Source organism: Etheostoma cragini, chromosome 17 (assembly GCF_013103735.1).
Source record: "Etheostoma cragini isolate CJK2018 chromosome 17, CSU_Ecrag_1.0, whole genome shotgun sequence".
In the NCBI taxonomy this organism is placed as follows: domain Eukaryota; kingdom Metazoa; phylum Chordata; class Actinopteri; order Perciformes; family Percidae; genus Etheostoma; species Etheostoma cragini.
The window spans coordinates 20,101,255-20,122,091 of NC_048423.1; the positions used below are offsets into that span (position 1 = coordinate 20,101,255).

At 39.5% G+C, this 20,837-nt stretch overlaps 1 protein-coding gene across 2 annotated transcripts; it reads left to right on the top strand.

The window, feature by feature from the left end:
* Positions 1 to 3,531: 3,531 nt before the first annotated feature.
* Positions 3,532 to 16,478, top strand: asrgl1 (asparaginase and isoaspartyl peptidase 1). 2 transcript variants are annotated; one of them, XM_034898291.1, is made up of 7 exons: positions 3,532 to 3,647; positions 4,706 to 4,901; positions 6,927 to 7,069; positions 9,558 to 9,712; positions 10,889 to 11,010; positions 13,866 to 13,976; positions 16,190 to 16,478. In XM_034898291.1, exons 2-7 carry the CDS (start codon positions 4,715 to 4,717, stop codon positions 16,402 to 16,404), a joined length of 933 nt encoding a protein of 310 aa, XP_034754182.1. In that variant the 5' UTR covers positions 3,532 to 3,647; positions 4,706 to 4,714; the 3' UTR covers positions 16,405 to 16,478. The 2 variants fall into 2 exon arrangements, with proteins under 2 accessions (XP_034754182.1, XP_034754183.1); XM_034898292.1 differs by lacking the exon at positions 3,532 to 3,647 and adding an exon at positions 4,316 to 4,334.
* Positions 16,479 to 20,837: the final 4,359 nt, after the last annotated feature.

The window sequence follows — 20,837 nt, forward strand, 5'->3', positions numbered from 1 at the left end:
GATATCAAAATGCCAATTTAACCCAATATATTCATAGGTTTTGTGACCAGTTAAACTTTTAATAACTTTGACGTTAAAGTATGGCGACGGATTGGCGTGGCCCCAAACAGGGGTGGTTTTGAGCTCTGTTCACATTGATTCACTGATGATTTCCCATTGTAGTCCATGGGCAATTTAGTGGAGTGTTTTGAGATTTTTGTGAGAACCGTTTGGCAAATCTCTGAGAAAAGACATATCTGTTACAGTTTATGGAAGTAGAGGGCCCAAATGCAGAGATGACACAGGCAGGAAAGCGCACGGATTAATTTAACAAAAACAGAAAGTCCAAACTAACACAGGTTTCAAAAATGCAAAGACAAACAAGTAAGTTAAGTTCAATGATTTAAGTCACTTTGCGTTAAGTGAAGATGTGAGTTGTGCATGCGTCACTTTGCAACAAGTAGCATACAAGATGCTAACAAGAGACTTCTATAATGTCAATGCAGTAAAAATAGACCTACTTAACAAAGTTGGTTCACTGTTGGCGACAAGTTAGCATCAAACACAACAAAGGTTGTCAATTGAATGCCGTTTTGAGCTAACGTTAGCAATCAAACGATCACAGATAGCTAAAACGTTTTTGAAATGATTCCCATCTTCTATTTTTTGTTTGTAATGAGAAAAGGTTTATTATTTTATGGATTTCACTAATTTCAAATTGACATGTTATGCCGTAAACCGTTTAAATCTGAGCATGCACAACTAAAATCTGCACTCGACACACATTGAGGAGTGACACGGAGAATAACAGGAAACACAAACAGAAACCATAACAATAACACAGCATTCCCGAGCAGTCCATGTGTGCTGGCAACACTGCAAGGACAAAAAATGTGCCGGGAGAGGAAGACTAATAATAATATTAAGAATCACAAATACTAGTAAATACTAGTCATTGTGCCAATGCTGTTTGGACTGAATAATGTTAAGTATGAAGAACACTAGTCTTGTTGATACATGAGCTTTAAGTTTTCATATTTGTCCGATTGTTTTCTGGAAGATGTCAGGCCAGACACCCAGTTCATACTGCAAATTTACAAATATTGCAATATTTCATCAGTTACTAAAATATCAGTTAATTAGCCTGTAGCTACTCTTAAACAAAACAATTCATTGTTTGCTTGAAGGTCAGTCAGATAGCCTGTAGCTTTACCTTAGCAAAACAAAATACTAGCTACATTGTTTGCTAGCTGGTTAAAAAGGTAACCTACTGTTACTTATGAGTCGACAGAGAAACTCAGCTTTTCAGCTTCTCCTGTCTGGTAGGTGACGTTACAGAACACTGTTTGCCAAAACAAGCACACACGAGAACAGTTTCTTCCCACAGGCTGTCACTGTGGTGAACACTTAACACCAGTCAATAGTGTCAGGATCAATCCCTAAGGATTGCCACTTTAACTAGCAGCAAAAAAAATAGATTGTACAGCGTAATTATTCCTCATTCGTACGTTTTTATGTATCTTATGCACATGTTTTGAACAATAAGAATATTAAGTTTGACGAATACTTGCTTTTATGCTGATGCTGTATGGAGCACAGCGGCATACTAAATAACAAAACTACCGGGCAGCAGTTTTCAGATTACGTTATGTGCTTACATAATTGCAAAGGGCTTCTCCAATATTTTCTCAGTTTGTTTTTTAAAATGATATCAGATTTGTAAACATAATGTGCAACAATGTGCAAATTTGGAACATTGGATGAACGGTTGCTGATAATGGGCAAAGAAGATGTTGCATTAAAAATCAGCCCCCCACTCAGGTCAGCTGGTATTCTCTCTATAATGGAGGGGTGTGGAAATTTGTAAGTGACCCCAAACTTCTGTCAGGTAGTGTACATTATATTTAATATTTCAGTTCATAGTAGTGTTTGTTGTATTTGCTTTTCTTACAAAATACATATTTAAGAAATTTCAGTTCAGTTTGTAAGGTATATTGTACATAAGTGATAACATGATATGGTATATGTAATTAGGACTAAAGGGAAACCACCAAAGGTCATAATTGCCATTCTATATATTTTTTTAAACAGAGACAGTAAAATGTAATATATGTATGGCACCAGCTACATCACAATGCTAACTCCACGGGAATGTATAGCTGAGCACGACCACAGTGAGTGTCATCACTCTAGAGTGTTTCTGATTGGAGGAATTCAAGGTGTTACAACCGTCCCCTGTTACAACTGTCCCTGGTCTCCACCTGCAGGACAAACCAGAATTATCACACATAATGACAGCACGACTCTCTTTTAACAGCAGTTTTAAGGGAAATAAGTTTTTAAAAAAATTGGTCAGAAACAAAACAATCAAAACAAATCAAAGTTCAATAAGTTTTATTTTTCAATTGCAAAAGTAGTATGAGGTCTTTTTTGTCTAGTACTTGGAGAGCTTGTGTAAGGGCTAAACCTGGCCTAGTAACTGCTAAATAAATGTACCAATTTCATTCTGCATATTGCTGACATTGGTAGTTTGTAGTAGGCATTTCAAAATACATCAACTCTGCGCTTTTGTAAAGGCTGTGTCAGTGCTTCATTATCAAATCCATTCCACTTGTGGACATCTGGTAGCAGTGAACATTTTCACTGCTACCTTGCACCCAAGCAGATTCACATGGCATGTCACATGATGTTTTAATCACGTTTTGCTCCTATGATAGATTTTCCGGGGGGGACCACCACACTCCCACAAAGATTGTCCCACTGAGTTTGTTAATGATTCCTATGGCCATCCTGCGCAAGACAAGTTCTGCATTCAAATGTTTAGTTCAAGTGAAGAGAGAGAGAGAGACATTTTAATCGACTCAACATATGTCATGTGAAATCTTTAACTCTGGATTCTGGTGAAAGAGGCCAAGCAGTCGCCTAGCTTTGAACGCGCCTTTCGGGAAAAAAGACAACACAGGCTTAGCCCAAACCCTTCATCATCATCTCATAATATATCCAAACCAACAACCAATTCCCTGATCATTATGGCCGTAATGTAACGACGCATACTTGCTTGACTCGCTCGTCAACAGCTTTGGCCAAAGGGAAGTTCCTATTTAGAGCAGCAATGTTCAGGCAGAAAACCAAATGCTTTGCACATCCAACTAACTGTCTCATATCAGAAAGTAAGGAATTTTAAGGATTTGAGGACTTTCTTAACATTAAGGTAATATTTACTTAAAAACAGTGCTGTATACATGGAGTATACTACTACTACTACTACTACTAATAATAATAATAATCTAATCATTTATTTGTGTGAATCAATGCAGTGATTCATACAAATGAAAACAACAAAACAGACTAAGCATTGATTTTGACATTCCTCTGTAAAAACCACCCTATGAACGTAAAATTAGGCTATTTTACAAATATTATTGCATAAATATTCTATATGTCTCATTTCATTTTTTATAGACATAATGAAAGTTTAACGCAGCCTGCTGCATGCTAGCACAGTTCTATTTTATTTTGAAAGTATTGCAGTCATTTCCTGGAAGAGATGTTGCCTTTTGAGACTGCTCCGTGATATTGTTGACGGTGTGATTTGTTTTATCTGTGCACACAGGCTTTCGTGTCGTCTGTTTTTCGTTAAGCTGCAAGTAAATAGGTCAATCTTTAGGGTAAGTAGGTACACTGACGATTTTCATTAAGCACATTTTAAAGTAAATTGTTAAGTTTATACGGCTGTTTAAACGTTAATGGTTGACAGATATTAGCCATGGTAGCCCTTATACATCTTGCTTGTTACATAGTACAACGTTCGTCAACCTTTTTTCATGTGTCTCGTCAATTCGACATACCGATACACAGCTCACCAAGCGGCTCTCGTTCAATATATTTTCAAATAAATTACATTGCTGCTTTAACCAACTGTTTAAATAAAACGCTAGGTTAATTTAGATTAACGGTATCCCAGACTGTAAAGGTTTAGCCCATGGGGCTTGCGCGAGACCACTGGTAAAACTTTATTAAAACAGCGTTAATAAATAATACATCACGCATCCAAAGACTTCACTACGTCTCACAAATTTTGCGGTTAGACAAAGAAACATGAGCATTACTTTGTTGTTATGCGTTTATTGTAAAAGTCGTGTTGGGGCCTATTGGTTTTTCTGAGAGACCAATCGTTGGGTAAACAGTAACCTGCAAACCTGAGACAACACCAATCTTTTTTATCTAAGTTACTGTCTAATGAAGAAACATAATATCTGTTACAGACGTTATTTTTTTTCTTTAAAAAAAATATTATCAGAAAGGAAAAAGAGAACAATTAATGAGGGCTATTTAAATATTACCAGTGGTGTGATGTAAGTAAATAAGCTACATTAATTACAAATGAGAGGTACATTATGGGGTATTTCCATTTTTTATGCTACTTTATAGCCTACCTCTACATCACAGAGGCAAATATTCTACTTTTTACTCCTAATACATTTGTCTGGCAGCTTTAGTTGCTATTTACTTTACTCATTACCATTTTTTATACCTTTCATACCTAAAAGAGTTCTTGGACTTAATTAGAACCAGTGTCTTTGGAAACTTACAGTTGAGCAAAACAGGCAGTAATGCAGGAAATTAGACTTACATGATCATGTTAGAACCGATCTTTACACGTAGCTTGTTTAACACAAGTTTCTACATCCTGTGTTACATGTAATCTGTTCACATTTATTCTCAGGTGATTAGCATGCTTCCAGTAGTGGTGGTCCATGGAGGGGCGGGTCACATCCCAAAGGCGCGGTCAGAAAACTCCACTTCAGGTGTGCGCTCAGCAGCCCGCACAGGGTACACCATCCTCAGGGAGGGGGGCAGCAGCATGGATGCTGTGGTAGAGGCTGTGACCCAGCTGGAGAATAACCCCTCCTTTAATGCAGGTAATGTAAAAATTAGGTGTATATTTAGCAATCCACATAGCAAAATCTGCATGTTTTTCACATGTTCTATAGGTCTACATGTGTATGTATTTGTCAGGGTTTGACATGGGAAAAGTAAGTAAAACAGCCTGTTGGGCAAGTTGATTGGTCAGATGGCTGTTGTTTCAATAAAATAATTTTACTTTGAATATATCAGATGTTTGCCACTTCTCTTCTTACTTGTGACAAATTAGCTATGTTGCATAATTCAAGAACAATGGGCCTCATTCACCAATATCTTTCTTCTAAATACGTTCTTAAGAATGTCCCTAAAAAAAGTCTACCTCTGATTCATGACATGTTAAACAGCAGAATTTTTTGCAGATGTGTTCTTAGAATGATGAATCCCAATGTCTTCGTAAATTGAAAGCTTGTGCCCGTTGCTCCTATTTAGCATAGGTAAATGCCCCGTTAGTTACCATAAAAGGGCATGAGATGGCAGGGCCGTGTCGTGTGCACGCTTAGAGAAATGCCCAAAAGACGTGGCAAGGACGGTGGAGGCCTCGACTCCAAAAGAAAGAAAAACTTTAGTCATTCTGAAGTGGAGACACTGCTGCAAGAAGTTAAAGAAAAATGAGACATCCTATTTAGTAGCGTCAGCCGTGCATACAAAGACACATATAAAACCGTTGCAGAACGATTAAGAATGTTTTGTTAATGAGGCCCATTAGAATCTATACTAAAACCATATTACAGAAGTTATTATTGATTTCTCTTTGTTTTAACCAAAATACAAAATATTAATTCATAATGACAATCATCAACATTTTAAGTTTAAGTGTCATGGGCTTGACTGAGTAAAACTAGACCCGGCCTTTCAAATAAATTAAAACAAGCGTATCTCTATAAAAAGATTATAGAAGTGCACAGGGGTACACAGCTGGTCCTCTTCTGCTTGTTAACGGTGTAAATTGTTTTATTGCAAGATTAACGTTTTTTTTGGCCTAGCAAACGTATTATTATACGTATATATTACGTATATTATTATTACACACCAAAACAAATCCAGCTAGACTGGAAACAAAACAACAGGCATAGCACGCACACTTCTTTGGACTTGCTAGCCGACCAAAAAGTAATAACCTACCTGCAAACTAGTTGCTGAATCGTGTATATCATAAGAATTTGTACTTTGTTATCTCGATAAAACGATCTTTGGTGTGTCAAGATTACGAAATAATTAATTCATTATCTTGAAAAAACAAACTTTGTTATATCGAGATAGCAATTGTATAAGTCATTATCACGAGTGCTTGACGGAGTAACAGTGCCTCTGCAAAATAGCCTTGAGAAGGTTTGTTTTGGTGGAACATATGTATGTCAAAGATTGTTTTAGTTGTATAACAAAATACTTTGTTTTTGCTTATATAATGGATGTATATAAACAAAAAAAATGGAGCGTTCTCTCCCACAGACAGCACTCACCTGCCTTAAAAATGGCTTGCCCACATTCCTATTTGAAATTTCTAAATGAATGATGTTATTGATCGAAAATGCAAGCCCAGTTTTTCAAACGTGCTGCCTGTAAGCACAGCCTGCCCAGTGGCTGGTTTGAGTTTATTTGACCAATCACAACAAAGTGGGTCACCTGACTGATTAGAGCATACTGGGCTTTTCAGAAAGACGGGCCAAGAGCTCAGACAGAGTGTTTCAGGTGGAAGCACTGCAGCAATGGGCAGTATGAGAAACATACACAATTTTTTAACACAGCTATCGTAGTTTTTTTGAACATGAAAGCATGTAACCTATTCTAGTATACCCCAAGAGTACAATAATGATGCTGAAATGTAGTATAATAGGGGCTCTTTATGAAAAATATAGTGCCTGCTCTTTCCTGCTTTGCATCAAGATGGATTGCTTTTTTTTATGATTACTGCATGAGTTGCCATGTAGTTCCACAAATAGGCCAAATGTCACCTCTGTATACAAAGGTTTCTTTTTACCCAGAGGAAAGAATATTAAATAATTTGTCAAATCGTGTTTCAGGGTGTGGGTCTGTGCTGAACGTCAAAGGAGAGGTGGAGATGGATGCCATTGTGATGGATGGGAAAACACTGGGTAGTGGTGCCGTGTCTGCTGTACGCAACATAGCCAACCCTATCCAGCTAGCAAGACTGGTTATGGACAAGGTACATACATCAAACTATAGGATGGTCAAGGCATATAATTGGGAATTGTGTAATAAGAACCAAAAAAACGTACAATAACTAGAGGTGTGACGAGAGCTCATCTTCACAAGATATTGCGAGATTAAATATGACGAGGTAAAAACTGTCTTGTGATCTCAGTACACAAATGCAGAGCAGCAGCCTTGATAATGGCATAAGAAAATCCTCCACCCGTTCTCCAAAGTTGACTCTGAGTTAACTTTTGCAGTGCAATAGCTGAAGAAAAAGCTGCTTGTAAAACCCAGCATTAAAAACGGTAGAGAGTACCGCCGCCATGACCGCCGCTCTCTCTTCCTCTCTCTCCTTCACCCCGTCTCTTGGCAGAGACACAGGCATCCGCAGCATGCAGTTCACTCTGGCGCTTTCTCATGCAAACCATTCTCTTTATCTGTTAAAATGAGTCCGGAAGCGGACAGCAAAACCTTACATTACATTTAATGATAATAAACAAAGATACACGTTCTGCGTTCTTCATATTATGGTCATAAATCGATACTGGAGTAGTCTATTTCCTTGTTTAGTGCTGCAATTAATAAAATGCAGAGGAGGAGAAAAGTCGTTACAAAAATCATCTGTTGAGTGTTTGATGGTAATTTATTTGTGCTTTGGAACGTAATCGATGTGAAACAATAGTAAAAAAAGATTAATTTCTCTGTCTACTGTATAATGACAAATTCAAGTACAAAACATTTGGTCTCATCGATCTCAACTACTGCCAAAAAACGTTTAGCTTTGTTGTAACCTTGGTTCTCTCGAGTGAAAAAACTCTCTCCACCATAAACATGGAATAAGTAACCGTGTAACTGACTGGGCCCAGTCATTTGATTTTATGGCGAAACCATTCAGTGTTCTGTTCCGTTTTGTGACTTTTGATTAAATAATGACTATTTTTCTCGTCGTATATCTTCATTGTAGTTTTATGTAAAATATCTTGGGAGCTGGGTGTCTCGTCACACCCCCAGCATTATCCATTGTTATGGCTGCAGTCTAGTTAAAAAGTGGCCTCAAAACACAGCAGCAGCCAGTGTACCGCTTACGTTTAGGCTCTGCTCCAAATCAACAGATTTATATTCACAGAACAGCTCTAGAACTTCTTTTCTAGGGGCGCAACAGACCACAAAAACCACAGTTTGGATCGGGTCACGGTTTTGAGTAATTCAGATTAGCCCAAAAAAGAGGGAATTTAAATGATTGATTTAAAATGTAATAACAACCTATAACAATAATAACATATTTCACCAGTAAATTGCTGTTTAACGACTAAAACAGATGAGAAAGGGGTATTTTATAATAACTTTGAATGCACCATAAGGTTTAACAGTTTCAAGTAAAAGCAACATTTAGTCCGGTCTGTCGCTGTGTTAACTAGCGTGCAGCAAAGATATTTAAGCGGGACCAAAATGGCACTGAAATTCACGTTTCTGTTCCGTCCGGTACATACCAGTCGTTTTAAGCATCAGAGTCGTATTAGCCCCCTATTCTACCCTATTGGCACTCCACAGGGTTGGCATCAGGTTCTAGGTTGCTGATACGACGGAGCTATAGCCAGCTCTATCAACTGTTTTTAACAACACAACAAAATAGCGTTGCTTGTTTCCTTCACAGCAGCCCTAGAGATTTATCAGCATACTTTAGTGTCCATATTCTAAAATTCTGGGATTTGCGGTGTTATTTTGTGCCTCTGGTGTTTCCACACACATAAAAACTTAGAAAAAAACTAACCAGGCTGTTTTGAGTGAGATACGGTTTCTGAATGTTGGAGGAAGAGTTATCTAGCTGATGTGATCTTACCGAGCTACTGAGCATGTGCAACTCCTAACAAAGATAGTAAAGAAGTAAGATGTCTCACTCTGTTGCTAAAACAGAGACCTAAACACACAAGGTGAAAACAGGGTCTGCAGCAATGTGCAGTACAACTAAAATATGGTGTTTTTTGAAAATGAAACCATGTAAACCTTTTCTGGTACAACAAAATACAATACCTGAAAATGAGCATAATACGGCCGCTTTAAGTAACCTCTACATTAACAATTTATTTCACACTATTAATATGGTTAAACTTTGTAATTAATCTGTGGTTCACATGCATTCGGAACCTTGAATGTTGATCCGTACGGACCGTGGATCCACTATGGCCCATAACGCCACTTATCTTTTCTGATATCCTACAAAATATTCTCCTGCCATAATAGCAATATTTCTCACCGTACTGTAGGATCACCGTCTCAACCAAAGCGTCCGAAACATGATAGCCTTTGCCACACTTGTGGCTAAAAGACTTTAACTGCTCAAATGGAATTTATTTTGTATAACCTAAAAGAACATTTATAAAAAATACAATGAGAAATAAAACTCTTGTTTTTTCCATGTACAAATAGGTTTTGTTCAAAGATGTGTTTTACAGAAGGTAACTTTGATCTCTATTTTATCTCTTTGATCTCCATTTCAGACGGATCATGCATGTCTGACCGCAGAGGGGGCCAATCAGTTTGCCCGGTCCATGGGTGTCCCTGAGGTGCCTCTACAGTCCCTCATCACCGACTACTCTCGCATGCGCTGGAAAAAGAACCTAGGACCTGATGCCAACCCTGTGGAGTGCCAAATGTGAGTCATAACTGGTTTGGATTTACAGCAGTTTAAAATGAAACAGGCAAAAACATTAAAAAAAAAGTCAAGACGACATAACAACTTCTCATCCCACTCTTGCTTTTTATGTTGATCCATACTGTCATTTTAATGTGATTGATTAATACACCTGGGGTTCCTTGCTCAAAACTCCTCTTGAAGCCTCCTCTCTCCTCGTCTCCTCCGAGACACATTTAAGCAACTGGAACATTCTCATTGATGGCAAGTTTTCCTTTTCTGGGGGACAGGAAGGAGGATAATTGGCTAAAAGGAAAGGCCCCATAGATTCTCCTGGACATATTTAAATATACTACTGTATTACCTTCTCATATCTCAGAACCTTGTGAAGTATCGAAGTCAACATTTATCAGAAGTTGGAACATTTCAGGAACATACTGAGCTCACAAATCCACAATGGCATTTTGGATTATGCAGCGGGAGAAGTTTGAGGAGCTTCTATAAATGTTTGCACAGGTTGTTTTGCTGTGACTCTGGGTCACTCATCATTGGAAATCTATTGTTATTGTAACTCTCAGCTGACTACTGCTGCATTCTCTACAAAAGAGCAAGCTACACACTTTTCAGAGACAAGAGCAGTGAGGACCTGATACTCCAAAAAAGGTTCTTTCTTGGTGACCAGTAGAGTGTGCAAATAAATTATTTGTATTCAAATCGCAATTCAAACTCTACTGATTCAAAATCGATTCATAGAATTCCAAAAATATATTCATATTATTTTTCAAGATATTAAAAAAAATTAAATTGTATTTTTATTGTATGTCTACTGCAATCACATGATAGATAGATAGATAGATAGATAGATAGATAGATAGATAGATAGATAGATAGATACTTTATTGATCTCCATGGGGAAAATTCAAGGTCCCAGTAGCTTACAGACATCACACAACATACACATACATCATTTTTTTACATACATACATACATACATACATACATACATACATAAATACATGGGAAAAGTAACTACATTTACATACTGTAATAATGTAATAATCGTTTTCTTTAATCGAAAAGTGTAAAAGTGAATCGAATCTTGACATTTTCTGAATCGATTAAACCTATTGCATTCTTTAGAATAAAATGAAGTAATTCACACCTAATTCTATTTTTCCTGTGTGTTTTGTTGTGTAGGGGAAAGATGGGCACAGTTGGAGCAGTAGCAGTAGATAGTGAGGGCAACGTAGCCTGTGCAACCTCCACTGGTGGGATGCTGAACAAGATGGAGGGACGGGTGGGCGACACACCCTGCATAGGTCAGTCTCCTCACATATAGTTGGGAATGATATGCCAGAGAGAGAGAGAGAGAGAGAGAGAGAGAGAGAGAGAGAGAGAGAGAGAGAGAGAGAGAGAGAGAGAGAGAGAGAGAGAGAGAGAGAGAGAGAGAGAGAGAGAGAGAGATCATAGTCTGACAACCAGGACCTTTGACCAGCAGAAGTTTGGCATTTGTGGTTAATTAGTAAAGAAAACCATGAGCTCTGAGTTTGCTTACAACATACTTTTCAACACTGCTGACACATGTTGCAAAGTGCTTAACTTTTTTTTATCGTTACGTTGACTTTCCGTAAAATATTGACATATTTTCAAATGAGATATGGGATAAGATAATACCATTTATATTGCTATAGTTTGATGTTATTTTTAAAGCGGGTTAGCTAGTTTAGTTTAATTTTTATTTTATTAAAATGCTTAGTTTTAGTTCAGTTTTTATTAGTTTTAGTTCAGTTTTTATTAGTTTTAGTCTTTTTTGTAATATGGGTTATTAGTCGGGGGATTCGAAAAAGGTCAGAAAAAGTATTGTGTAATAATAACTCAACAACAGCATCATACAATCTTAGAAATATGTATTCACAACGTATTCAACAATAACACCGGTACAAACAATGTACATATGATGATGAGGACAGATATGTAACATAAATAAGTGCAGAATGTGTTTGACGTGTTCCAGGGGAGAAACCTAAACAGCTAACAGACTAAAGAAGACAGACTTAAACAGCTACCTGAAGCACACAAATGTTACTAGAGAGACGCTGAGGAACTTCAGTGGACATGGAGGACACGGTCTTTATGTGGCAATGGCTACATTTTAAATGGATGTCTGCCAATAGGCCTAAATATATGATTATTATGACAGAGACTGGGACTCCAGGTTAATAAGATTCTGACTTATTAGCAAGATATGAATTCAGTTGTGATTCTGTGAGAAGTCACAGATCCAGTTTTTATTTTTAATCTTTCCCCCTAACATAAAAATGAATCTACATTTATGTGTGTGCTCGAATACAGCTTCTGGAAATAAAATAAAGGATTAAAATATGAATGACTAAACAGACATTAATGAGGAAGTTCCCCAGCACATTGGCCAGGAGTCCTTCTTGATGCCTTCTGTCTCAAACATCTCTCTCAGATAAGGTTGAGGATGATGGGAATGTCTTGCTGTTTTCTTCATTTCCAATCATGTCGCCCTCCATACTACTATGTGCTAACGTTAACACCATCCATACTACTATGTGCTAACGTTGACACCATCCATACTACTATGTGCTAACGTTAGTTGGTTAGTGCCATCAAGCCTCAATGATTTGCTGTGAATTAATGCAGAATGCTAAATCTGTTGAGTTGTCTTAGTCGTGCGTCAAATGCAATGTAGAGTAGATGTATTCCCATCCATTTAGATTGAATACGGTATTGATGACGTAAACAATAATAAGGATAACTCCAGTGAAATTATGTGAAAGTTGAGAACTAGATTAGGACTGGATTAAACCTGATTCTGGTGTCCAACTTGGTCCCAGGTGTGTCTGTTAAAACAGACGGAGACAACTTCTCTCTAGCTAAGTTTCCATCCACTTGTCAACTGAACTACTGCATCTGAAGTTCGGTAAAAAAAAAAAAGAACTCATGCGAATAAAGCTGGTGAAAGTGTTGATGCTTCATTAAGACCAACGTGCAACCTAGCTAACAGGTGAAGAACACACCAAAACGACTAGCTAACTTACTTTAAATGTGAAGAACTATAGACCAAAAATAGGCTTAAGTGAACTGACAACATGAGTTATACGACTTACAGTTCTCAAAGAGGCACACACACAATCTCAGCTGGTTATCCTCCGGCTCTGGCTTGTCTCTTTTTCATTTCTCTCACTTTTTTCTCTGTGTGGCGCGCGCATCCGCTCGCGGTGTGCAGCGCGTGTATGCGCTATTGTCCGACATGACAACCTCTTGTAAAATCTAAAGTAACGAGCCAATTTTGTAAAATGTAGGGAGTAGAAAGTACCGATATTTGTGTAAAAATGTAAGGAGTAGAAGTAAAAAGTCGCCACAAAAATAAATAGTAAAGTAAAGTAGAAATATCAGAAAAATCTACTTGAGTACAGTAACGAAGTATTTGTACTTCGTTACTTCCCATCTCTGGAACTCACACAGCTGTGGAGACATCCCGGTATTAATTCACATATTAACCCCCGTTCCCCCCACCCCCCCCCCGTTTTAGTGTTCCTGCGTTTTTACTAACCAGCTCGGGTCGCCGGAGAAAGCCCGTCTGTAGTGTTCTCTGTCCTGCTGTTGTCTCCGTCATGCTGCTGGCCCTACGTATCCACACATCCATCCCCGTAACGTCACCGGGGTTAGCTTCTGTTTTGGGGAAAGGGGGCTTGGCGTTCTTTTTTACCTTGTTCAGACAAGCTAGGTTAGCCTCCTTGTGTTCGTTTCTCAAATGTAAGTTACTTTCAAACTTGTGGGATGTTTCCCTGAAATAAACTGTCCACATATTTTACTACCTTACACTGCAAGGCACTTGCTTTTATCTGACATGTATACGGATGTGTAATTGTATCCCCATACTAACTTCTGCTCTATAACACGTTGCAAACTTTTCATTTACAATTTACATTCCTAACCAGAGATGCAAAGGTTTTATTTTCTCACGCTATTAAAGGAAAAACCTGTTGAAAGAACAAACTGTAAGTGAACAGTCTTTATTATTTTCTGATTCAATTTTGAGCTTACTGTATTGTCACATCTACACTACAAATAAACAACTGTGAACCTAAAAAATGAATTAAATTTAACACTAAATGTGCATTTTCTTTTAAAAATGCCACTGCAGGATGTGGAGGTTATGCTGACAACCAGGTGGGGGCAGTGTCAACTACAGGCCACGGAGAAGCCATCATGAAGGTTGTTCTAGCCAGACTCATCCTGTTCCACGTGGAGCAAGGTAACACACACACACACACACACACACACACACAGTTACATTTTGTGTTGCTGCTGCAAACAGATGTGCACAGACAAAGTGTTTCAGGGGGCTTTAACCTCAGGGACACGGAACTGGATCCTAGTACACTTCACCCCACAGTCCAGGTGTTTGATTAGATAAATTAACTTCAAAAGTGGATAGAAAATAAATAATACATATTTGAGTAACCTTAATCTACAAAAATAAAAATAAAAAATAAAAAAAGATTACTGCATAGGAAATCAAACAACAAATACAGGGACTGGAAGCAGGAAAATCTTTAGGAGATGACGGATCAACAAACACATTTTATTTAAAAAAAATTTGGAGTGAAATAACTCATTTACTATTAAAATAATTTTTAATGCATTAGATACAGGGGAATGGACACATACAATGGCAATCCTCTATAATAATAACAATCATCTATACAGAAGGGTTAGACGATTACACAGACAATATTAGTTGAATAATACATTTAATTGATTATGCTCAAAAGCAAAATCAAGATTTTTGTTAATAACATTAGATGCCGAGAAGACTTTTGATGTAGTGACTTGTCCATTTTCAGACCCCAACAGTTTTGGCATTGACAAGAAATTTTACCTATTGTTACAAGCAATTTACAGCAATCCAATTTGCAAACGGCACACTATCAAGAAGATTTAGAAGACAAAGAGGAACCAGGCTGGAAGAACTTCTCAGTTTTATTTGCTATATTGTATTTATTGAAGTGTTTGCAGTAGCTGTTAGACAAAATGTAGATATAAGAGGTATACGGTTGGGAAAAGAAATTCAAATATAATAATTAGGGCTGCACGGTTATGGCCAAAATGATAATCACGATTATTTTGATAAAAATTTTGATCGCGATTATTCTCACGACTATTTGTTGATTTTAACCAAAACAAATTTTATCGTCACATAGGCTGTTTATAACTACGAGAGGGAGTGTGATGGACGCTACTCACAGAGAGACGGCTGATCATTATGAACGGGTCCAGCACGTGTCAACAGCGGATACACACGTCGTGTGTATGAAACGTCTGTATCTTCACTGCGCTGCCTTTTAATTACCTATGATATTCTGGCCATGGGTCACATCTCTGGCCCAGGTCCAGCAGCTCTATCACCCACGCTGTTACTCTACCAACTGAAGTTAGTTGCATTCAGTAACTTCTTCTGTGTTCTTCGCCGTGGCGGCCGCAATAGCAGATACCCGCGGAAACACTGGTACAAATACAGGTTGCCCCTCATGTTTAACAATATACAGCTGTGTTAATAAAAAATGTAAATTTTAGAAAAATGTCAGAAGTGTGGACCGGCGGCCGCTGTGTGGCCGGGCTGCGCGGAGAGTAAGAGGAGAGAGAGCAGAGGAGAGATCCAACACAGGCACAGCTTTACAGACGAAAACCATATCCATATAACAACATTGCAGCGGATGCAAGGACATTAGCACCGGTACGTCCTAGAGGAGCTAACAGCTAACAGACGCTACTAGCACCGACTAGCACTGGTCACTGCTGTTGTCTGAAAAACAACAGACGGGACAAAATGTTGCGTTTACTAGTACACTGGTTAACTTTGAGACCGACGTATAACCGACTGCTATCGGTTGAGTTTTCCTCCCGTTACTCTGTCCTCTGGGACTGTCTACATCTAGAAACTAAGCTGCACGGGTTGCAGGGGACTACTATGACTGGCTCATGAGCAGACGGCTTTACGAAGAGGTAGATTGGCTTTGCAAAAAACCAGGAGCGTTCTATTAAATGACGCTTAAAAAATTGCTCGATCACACAGATTTGATCGTGGGAAGTCGAAATTGTGATCGTGATTAAAATTCGATTAATTGTGCAGCCCTTATAATAATATATCTTACGTCACCAGAGGAATCAGTGCAACTAATGAAAACAATTAAAGAAAATGTAAACGTCTGAGGATATAAAGACAATAATGACAGATAGAATATAAACAATAGAAAACTACTATTTAAGACTACTATTAAACGAGAGTAGCTGTCAATGAGTAGAGTTGTAAAGGCATTTCTCAACGCAGCCTGAAATGTGCATATACACAGAGAAAGTGATTTGTTCTCAATCAGTGTTGTTGCAGTGACTTAGTTGACCAATGACATCTTGATGTACACTTCTTTACGGATTTATTATCCAATTTCTTCTCTCCTCTGTTCTCAGGTCAGTCAGTAGAGGCTGCCAGTGATTTAGCTCTGGCCTACATGAAGTCCAGAGTAGGTGGGCTGGGAGGGGTGGTGACAGTGGACCCTCAAGGACAATGGGCCGCTCGCTTCTCCAGTCTGCAGATGGCCTGGGCTGCAGCCCAGAAAGATACCCTGCACTATGGTTTGTACACTGGGGAACACTTCACCCAGAGCATCGATGACCCACACTGACACTCTTATATAACCTAAATAGGTTTCATATTTTTAAACTTAAATTTTGCAATGAATTAAGAATAGTATTATTTTATACTCATACAAATTTTAATTAACACAATTTAAGGTGTTCCAGTGGTTAACCATTTAAGTATTGATTAATGTAATTCACATTTTGTAATTGTACTGATTGTGTTATAGAACTTAGTAAAAAAAAAAGGTACAGACCGGCTCGACTGATTAGTTAGCCCCCATCATGAAATCATCTTCAGCACCAGACATACTGGGTTTTGCCCTTTGAGGCCGCCACTAGCAGTTCAGGGTGTTCCCATTTGTGTTCTCCGTATTTTCAAGGGTGTTTCCCAGGTGCATGGCTGCAGCCCTTGCACCTCTGCAGTATTCAAGGCGTGAAGATCCTTCCGTACCTGGACGACTGGCTAATCTGCGTGACCACGAGGCCAGACTGGGCCTAAGGGTAAATCTAGAGAAAAATTGCCCACTATTATTAGTGTGGCCTTAGACACGACAACCATGAGGGCCCATCTGTCCCCTCTCCATTTGGACAATATTATCCACTTACATGCCCTCTTCCAAATGGGCGTGTTATTGGCCTACGTCATGTTCCTGCATCTCTTGGGCAGGCTAACATCAGTGTCGACAGTTGTCCCTGCAGATGTGGCCTAACAGCTTCCATGTGGACGCTAAGTGGCACAGGGTTCAACAGCAGTCACAAGAGCTCCCACTTGAATGTGGACGGCATTAGCCATGCACATGGGATGAGTAACCCTCCCCTGCTATCTGGCATGAGGTGCCACTCTACTAGGAGTGTTTCCACATCAAGGGCTTTTCTGAGATGTGTACCCCTGAAGAACATATGTGCCACTGCATCATGAGCATTACTAGGCACATTCTGTTGATTCAATAAGGTCAATTTTGCCATTACCTATCTAATGGGGGTGATCCTCCTTCCAGGGTCCCCTTAATCTACTCAATGAGGTGGATATTTAGGATTCCTTGTGACTCTGCTGGTAGAAGTCATTCAGTGCTTTAAACACCGCCTCTGGTGGTCACCAGGGATGAAGTAGAACGAAAGCTACGGATGTAACTATAGTCTATGAATCCTGAGTGACCGCCAGAGCGCTCTGTCACTCAGAATCCTTGTGATCCTGTGAAAAGATTCTGTAGCAACAGTTCCCCTGATAACACCTAAGATATAGTGTCTTGGTTCGTCCAGAGGTCACAAGTGGAACTGTTGCTATACATACTCTAACTTTGCATGGGCGACGGGAACAGTCGGACCTTTAAGCACTGCCTATGGTGGCCATTTGGGATTCATGGATCTGGTTTTATACAGTGTAGAGTTTTTCTTTTTCTCAGCTTTAAATGATCCCAAACTTTGGACGCAGCTCTATTCTTTCTCTCTTCTTCTACTTTACCATAACTGCTGTCTTTGTCCCCTGTACACACAATCGTCAGTTGTCGTATGTATGTTATGTATGTGATCATCAAATGACCATATAACAAAAAGGGTATTTTATAATTAAATGTATTAAATCACAGAGATTCCATGTGATTATTGTGTAATAGTGCTGTCCTGTAACACGGCCATCATTTCTAGGTTTGAACCAGAGCCAGTATTTGTGGAGTGCTGCTGATCAGGTGATGGTTGTCCGTTAGGCAAACACTGATTCCTGAAAATAAATGCCTTTTTAATCCCAGACCATTGTCAGTTTCACGCTTCATTTACCCATAAAGTTTGTGTGTAGAGGGTCACTGGTGTGTTGAGCTCTCTCTGCGTGTGTTACCCTTTTGGATCCACTAGATGGAGCTGTCAACACTGAAACACAACACGCAGGTTGGATGACTTCTTAAAGAATTTCTCTTTGTCTCAAACCCTGAGACATTTTTTATTTAGTTCTTTTGCTTTATATTAAAAAAAAATGTAAAACGTGTGCATGAACTTGATTAACATTTACAATGACTGCCTATAAAGGTCCATCTTGGATGGGAATAGATCTGAATCTCCATCAGTTTGCACAAAGTCCTTTCCAGCTTCAGCCTCTGGCGAAACTGCAGTTTTGACCGGTCTTAGGCCTGAGAGTAAACTTCTTTCAGTTGAGTCAGTTCAAAACTCAGCCATAAGGCATTGACATTTGACATTGTTTCCAGAGGCGGCAGCAGAATGTGATCGGGTTCATCTTTGCTGTGCAATATTATAAATGAACTTACTATTTATAGATTGTCTTTAAGCTAAACCCACAGCTAGATGAGTATAAAAAGATGTGTAGTCCCTTTTCTCTCTCTCTCCCTCTTTCTAACTGTCCACCATACACACACACAGACTACTTTTTCATGCTGAAAAACAATCTGAATGGAGCCTGAGGTTTACCATACAGCCCTGCACATGTATGGCTATAGGGTGACATTTACAGTATGTCAGTGTGCAACATTTTAATTAAAGGCTCACTGTAAGTTCATAGTGGATTGCAAAATCAGCTAACATATTTAAAATTCAGCCACATGGTAAGCTCACTGAGCTGCAGTGCCCTCTGTCTGAGTCTGAGCCTGTCCTTTCTGAGTTTGTCCTGTCTGAGTCTAAGCCTGTCTTGTCTGAGTCTGTCCTGTCTGAGTCTGAGGTTGTCCTGTCTGAGTCTAAGCCTGTCCTGTCTGAGTCTGTCCTGTCTGAGTCTGAGGTTGTCCTGTCTGAGCCTGTCCTGTCTGAGTCTGTCCTGTCTGAGTCTGTCCTGTCTGAGCCTGTCCTGTCTGAGTCCGTCCTGTCTGAGTCTGAGCTTGTCCTGTCTGAGCCTGTCCTGTCTGAGCCTGTCTTGTCTGAGTCTGTCCTGTCTGAGCCTGTCCTGTCCTGTCTGAGTCTGTCCTGTCTGATTCTGTCCTGTCTGAGCCTGTCCTGTCTGAGTCTGTCCTGTCTGAGCCTGTCCTGTCCGAGTCTGTCCTGTCTGAGTCTGAGCCTGTCCTGTCTGAGTCTGAGCTTGTCCTGTCTGAGCCTGTCCTGTCTGAGCCTGTCCTGTCTGAGTCTGTCCTGTCTGACCTGTCCTGTCCTGTCTGAGTCTGTCCTGTCTGAGCCTGTCCTGTCTGAGTCTGTCCTGTCTGAGCCTGTCCTGTCCGAGTCTGTCCTGTCTGAGCCTGTCCTGTCTGAGTCTGAGTCTGTCCTGTCTGAGTCTGAGCTTGTCCTGTCTGAGCCTGTCCTGTCTGAGTCTGTCCTGTCTGAGCCTGTCCTGTCTGAGTCTGAGCTTGTCCTGTCTGAGTATGAGCCTGTCCTGTCTGGGTCTTTCCTGTCTGAGTCTGTCCAGCCCTGAGTGCGTTCTTTCCCCAGGTCCTTGGTCCCACTGTCCCCGTTGGCCACTGTTCCCTAGTGCCCTCTGTTTCCTCAGTTGCATCAGATCACCTGTTACCTCTTGTATTGTACCTCTGTACTCTGTATCTCTTGTCAGGGGCCTGTTGCACATAACCAGGTTTAGTGATTAAGCCGGGATATTCAAGTTATCCTGGATGAATTTAACTTTAACATGGTTGTACAAAACCCTGTTGAATTAAACCCAACCAAGTAACCATGGAGATGTATTCTTTGCTGCTAGCCTGGTCCAGAGCAGGCTAACAGCCAGGCATTAATCCTGCCGTCTCGTGTTAAATCAGCTGCCGCTCTGATCCAACATAAGCGCGTTTAAGTTATTCCGTTGTCTTCTGAATGTGTTCTGCCAGCAGACCTGTGCATCACGTCAATGTCCACCCTCTCTGTCTGAATAGAGACGAGCAGCGCAGCGTCCGTGGTCTGTGCAGCGTCAGGTTTACAAAGGACGCTCCGGAGATAACGTGGGACACTGCAGCAATGTTCCCAGATGATGCTAATGGCAGACTGGTCAGAGACCAATACACTCATGATTTCATTTTCTTGTTGCTTGTCCTTCTCTAATAAAGGATAATTTGTATTCCTTAATATGTAGGCCTTATGTTTATTAGGTATCATAGCTTATTTTGGTTTCATAACCTTCTCAATTGGTCTCACATCCCTGGACCAATAACTTGGTCAGTATACGTATGTAGTGTAGTTAACATTCATCACACCGGTAACACCACAATGCTTCTCAATCTTTTTATTTTGGAGCTGTCAGTAGTCAGAAGAATAAAAAAAACATGAATATTGTTTTACATAAATGCACACAGCGTGTATTGAAGTCACTTCTTTTTCTAGTTTTTGTCCCTTTCTGATTGTTCCGTATGAACATCAATTGTACAAAGATATTTAGAATTAGACATAGCTTATAGAAATGTGTGCATATGGTTGTAAAACATGTTCTTGCATTGTGAATAAGGGTTTTAAATGAAGCCTAAAGTCCTTAGGGTCCATTTCCAGAGGAACATCAATTCCCTCTGCTCACTTTTAAGGCAAAGTAAGCTAAATAATACATTTTATTTATATAGTGCTTTACATGGTA

Coding starts and splice junctions, on each gene's coding strand:
- asrgl1 (XM_034898291.1), top strand. CDS start 4,715: ATGCTTCCAGTAGTGGTGGTCCATGGAGGGGCGGGTCACATCCCAAAG. Junction 4,902..6,926: donor TAACCCCTCCTTTAATGCAG/GTAATGTAAAAA, acceptor ATCGTGTTTCAG/GGTGTGGGTCTGTGCTGAAC. Junction 7,070..9,557: donor CAAGACTGGTTATGGACAAG/GTACATACATCA, acceptor TCTCCATTTCAG/ACGGATCATGCATGTCTGAC.